Raw genomic sequence first — 5,464 nt, forward strand, 5'->3', positions numbered from 1 at the left:
TAGTAGATTCATTACCTGCATTTCAAAGTGAAAGTAATCTGGCACAAGACCCCGTGTTTTCATATCCAGTTCCGTCGACATACGATCAACAGTCTTTGGCGAAATCTCTGTACGACCAGACTTCAATATCGGAATTCAATAGACCAACTTCAACGAATATAAACCCGGTTGCCGCTCCACCGGGACCCCGGGAAGCTTATGTATCGCCTCATATAAAGCAAGCGGCACGGGCATCAACTTATCAAGGCAATCCGACCACATCGACTTTTCAAGCTGACCCAATACCAATAAACCCAGTACCAGTGGGAGCAATATCTGCTTCTCCGGGTGATGAGATACCCATTCAATCACCCTTGTTCAGTCAAGCTTCTGCAACGACTGCCATAAGAAATCAATTTTCTCATGCGAAATCATCTCAAAACTCTCCACATCCATATATGGTCCACCCAAATTCTAGACCTGACCAGACTTCGGTACCCATACCCATGAATGTCAAGTCTACCAGCGGGGTTTCTAGTCAAACACAGGGATCACATTCACCTATCCAGATGGGTCCATTGATCGACCACGTTCCTGAACATTTATTTACACATAGGCAATCAATGACCAATCAACGTCCTGGACCTCAAAGAACCGATTCAGGATCTTCGAGGAGCTACCACATGCCCGTCCAAGTGTTTTCAACGGACAACCAAGCAGCACAGCCGTCCTCTCAGGGTAACCCAGAACTAGTACCGCCTGTTCAACCCGAGTCTTATGGACAACCGTATCAAGGAATGAACCAATCACCTGCTCAATTATCTCCAAGTACAAATCAAATGACTGACCAATCAGTTCGAAATCCATTTTCCGATCAGCAAATGTTCGATCAGATGTCTACGCTGCAGAACCAAGGCCAACCCAGACAGCAAACTCCACACGACGCTGCCAACCAACCGTCTTATATGAACAATCAACGGTCAACCCAGGTTCCAGGTCAAGTACAACCTGAGATGTCTTCACAGAACATCCCAAACCCGGGACAGATGCCGTATTTTGTAGATCAAGCCTCTGATCCGGTGTTATCCCAGACTTCATCCAGAATCAATCAGATGCCGGCTAATTCAGCGTCCCACATGCACGACATGTCGGCTCAATATCTGAATAATCCACCATCGGATATCAATCAAATCCCAGGACAAATGAACGATCAAGGACAGACACAAGCTATGAATGGTGAAGTACAAGGCCCAAGCTACCCCCAGATGAGTCAACTGCCGAATCAAGCCTACTCGGATACAAATCAAGCCTACCCTGGTACAAATCAGGCATACTCTGATACGAATCAAGCCTACCCTGGTACGAATCAGGCATACCCTGATACGAATCAAGCCCACCCTGGTACGAACCAAGTCAACCCTGGTACGAACCAAGCCTACCCTGATACGAATCAAGCCCACCCTGGTACGAATCAAGCCCACCCTGGTACGAATCAAGCTCACCCTGGTACGAATCAAGCCTACCCTGATACAAATCAAGCCTACCCTGGTACGAATCACGCCCACCCTGGTACGAATCAAGCTCACCCTGGTACGAATCAAGCCTACCCTGGTGCGAATAAAGCCTACCCTGATGCAAATCAAGCCTACCCTGGTACGAATCAAGCCCACCCTGGTACGAATCAAGCTCACCCTGCTACGAATCAAGCCCACCCTGGTACGAATCAAGCTCACCCTGGTACGAATCAAGCCTACCCTGATACAAATCAAGCCTACCCTGGTACGAATCAAGCCCACCCTGGTACGAATCAGGCTCACCCTGGTACGAATCAAGCCCACCCTGGTACGAATCAAGCCTACCCTGATACAAATCAAGCCTATCCTGGTACGAATCAAGCTCACCCTGGTACGAATCAAGCTCACCCTGGTACGAATCAAGCCTACCCTGGTACGAATCAAGCCTACCCTGGTACGAATCAAGCCTACCCTGATGCAAATCAAGCCTACCCTGGTACGAATCAAGCCCACCCTGGTACGAACCAAGCCTACCCTGGTACGAATCAAGCTCACCCTGGTACGAATCAAGCCTACCCTGATACAAATCAAGCCTACCCCGCTACGAATCAAGCCTACCCTGATACAAATCAAGCCCACCCTGGTACGATTCAAGCTCACCTTGGTACGAATCAAGCCCACCCTGGTATGAATCAATTCTACCCTGGTACGAATCAAGCCCATCCTGGTACGAATCAAGCTCTCTTGGAAGCAACGGTGCGACAACTAGCCGATCAAACACCATCCCAGATCAACAATCAAGCTGTGGACCAAATACAACCCATGGGATTTGGCCAAAGTAGTCCAAATCCTTTGAGTTTTCAAGCTCCAGAAACACGTTTACCTGATCCCGGTTTCACTACAGAAATTCGCCTTGTCCGAGTACCGATTTCACAGTTAACAAACCAGAGGCCGATCAATCCAAATTCTCAAGGTGCGTCTTTACCAAGAAATACCAACGACCAGATGACCCAGAATGGTCAGAACCAAGACTACATGATCCAAGTACAACCACAGGTCGTTCCTGCTGCTTCCATTGGAAGTAGGTCTACACAGCCAACAATTCAGGATCAACCACAATCGCCTCGTATGGTCTTTACACAAGAACAGTACATGGCCCTACAACAAGCCGTCAACGGTAACAGCAACATGGGGACGTCACAAAACAGAGGATATGCTTAGAACCACCAATTGTAAGTAATCGTTAGATAACTAAAATAATTCAAATATAGAAGATAGAATAATAGAAAATACGTATAAGTTATATTCCATCAAAATACTACTTACTCTAGCACCCATTAAATTGAAAGAGTTAGGATGATTCAGTTTTAAATGTTTGCCCTTCCCATGGACTCCTGTCCTGCATTTAATTTTCGCTTAAACAAAACTGCTTTTAAAATACCTGTTTTGTTTTCCATCCAACTGTCGATTGATATGACGAGACTCAATCGGTACAAAGAGCTAAATGTATGAACTGTTTGCTACTTTGTCACGCTGTCATTTCTTTCCACCAAACGATATAATACACATTATATTGATACTGTCTCTATCTCATTCATTTTTCAATTTTCATAATGGTGAAGTGTATTGCGATTTAAATACCCATTCTCTAGTGGTTTTACTGCGGTTTACTTAGTTCGGCTTGCGCTCTGCAACATATTACACCAACTGCCTCAAATTGACGATTGATAATTTATTGTACTATATTTGCAGGATAATGGTAAAAGAAATCAGTAATGGTAATTGTATATATGGTAAAAGATATTTCAGAATGTATGAAATCCCATCTTCTGATATGTCATGTTTCTCTGAATTTGTCAGGATATTATAGCCAGTTCGTTTTAATCAGAGATGCTGATTGGAATTTGGTGGGAGATTGTTGGTATCATGACAATGTTTACCTTCAATGTGTTGCAAAGCACAACAATTAACAATTTAACAAAGAGATATATAGACACAACTTTATGCAACAAAGATTTTGAGGCAATGTTTCGATGTGTGTCTGTATCTGAAGGCTGTAGGGAAAAGATGTGTCTATACGTACTTACAATTTCTAAATACATGTACCATTTTAAAGACTTAATTTAAAAGGATGGTGAAGAGGATTGTCATGTTCATGGGGGACACCAATAGCATCGTTTTGCACCAAGGTGTGTTCTATCATGGTTGGGCGAAGAACTATGTGGTTCAGTTGTTGATTTGTAAAACATGCCGTTGTAAAACATGCCGTTGTAAAACATGTTAACCCTAAACATGTCACTGTAAAACATGCTGTAAAACATGCCATTGTAAAACATGCTGTAAAACATGCCACTGTTAAACATGCTGTAAAACATGCCATTGTAAAACATTCCACTGTTAAACATGCTGTAAAACATGCCACTGTTAAACATGCTGTAAAACATGCCATTGTAAAACATTCCACTGTTAAACATGCTGTAAAACATGCCACTGTTAAACATGCTGTAAAACATGCCACTGTTAAACATGCTGTAAAACATTCCACTGTTAAACATGCTGTAAAACATGCCATTGTAAAACATTCCACTGTTAAACATGCTGTAAAACATGCCACTGTAAAACATGCCACTGTAAAACATGCCACTGTTAAACATGCCACTGTTAAACATGCTGTAAAACATGCCACTGTTAAACATGCTGTAAAACATGCCACTGTTAAACATGCTGTAAAACATGCCACTGTTAAACATGCTGTAAAACATTCCACTGTTAAACATGCTGTAAAACATGCCATTGTTAAACATGCTGTAAAACATGCCATTGTTAAACATGCTGTAAAACATTCCACTGTTAAACATGCTGTAAAACATGCCATTGTAAAACATTCCACCGTTAAACATGCTGTAAAACATTCCACTGTTAAACATGCTGTAAAACATGCCACTGTTAAACATGCTGTAAAACATGCCATTGTAAAACATGCTGTAAAACATGCCATTGTAAAACATGCCATTGTAAAACATGCCATTGTAAAACATGCCATTGTAAAACATGCCACTGTAAAACATGCCACTGTAAAACATTCCACTGTAAAACATGCCATTGTAAAACATGCCACTGTAAAACATTCCACTGTTAAACATGCTGTAAAACATGCCACTGTTAAACATGCTGTAAAACATGCCATTGTAAAACATTCCACTGTTAAACATGCTGTAAAACATGCCATTGTAAAACATGCCACTGTAAAACATTCCACTGTTAAACATTCCACTGTTAAACATGCCATTGTAAAACATGCCACTGTTAAACATGCTGTAAAACATGCCATTGTAAAACATGCCACTGTTAAACATGCTGTAAAACATGCCACTGTTAAACATGCTGTAAAACATGCCACTGTTAAACATGCTGTAAAACATGCCACTGTTAAACATGCTGTAAAACATGCCATTGTAAAACATGCCACTGTTAAACATGCTGTAAAACATGCCACTGTTAAACATGCTGTAAAACATGCCGTTGTAAAACATTCCATTGTTAAACATGCCGTTGTAAAACATGCCATTGTTAAACATGCTGTAAAACATGCCACTGTTAAACATGCTGTAAAACATGCCACTGTTAAACATGCTGTAAAACATGCCACTGTTAAACATGCTGTAAAACATGCCATTGTAAAACATGCCACTGTTAAACATGCTGTAAAACATGCCATTGTAAAACATTCCACTAAAACATGCCTTTGTAAAACATGCCTTTGTAAAACATGTCGTTATAAAACATGTCGTTATAAAACATGTCGTTGTAAAACATGTCGTTGTAAAACAGATGTAGACTCTACTTATTATAATAACAATTTAATATCAATATCTATATTCCCACGATATATATTACATATAAACATATTATATAATTAATCTTCAATATATTCTTATATACTTTATATATATATCTAAAACCACTGGCGG

The 5,464-nt window shown here is 41.0% G+C and overlaps 2 protein-coding genes across 2 annotated transcripts; one reads left to right on the forward strand and one right to left on the reverse strand.

Moving 5' to 3' along the window:
- Window positions 1-1,244: 1,244 nt before the first annotated feature.
- Window positions 1,245-1,973, forward strand: LOTGIDRAFT_142802 (hypothetical protein; the record flags this gene model as incomplete). Its single annotated transcript, XM_009052535.1, has 1 exon — window positions 1,245-1,973. A coding segment is annotated over one exon (729 nt), but the record flags the coding sequence as incomplete, so codon positions are not given.
- Window positions 1,974-3,603: 1,630 nt separating this feature from the next.
- LOTGIDRAFT_174206 (hypothetical protein) lies at window positions 3,604-5,211 on the reverse strand (the record flags this gene model as incomplete). The annotated part of the gene is made up of 1 exon (XM_009052536.1): window positions 3,604-5,211. One exon carries the CDS (start codon window positions 5,209-5,211, stop codon window positions 3,604-3,606), a length of 1,608 nt encoding a protein of 535 aa, XP_009050784.1.
- Between the last annotated feature and the right edge of the window lie 253 nt (window positions 5,212-5,464).

The sequence above is a fragment of the Lottia gigantea genome (assembly GCF_000327385.1).
Source record: "Lottia gigantea unplaced genomic scaffold LOTGIsca_186, whole genome shotgun sequence".
In the NCBI taxonomy this organism is placed as follows: Eukaryota; Metazoa; Mollusca; class Gastropoda; family Lottiidae; genus Lottia; species Lottia gigantea.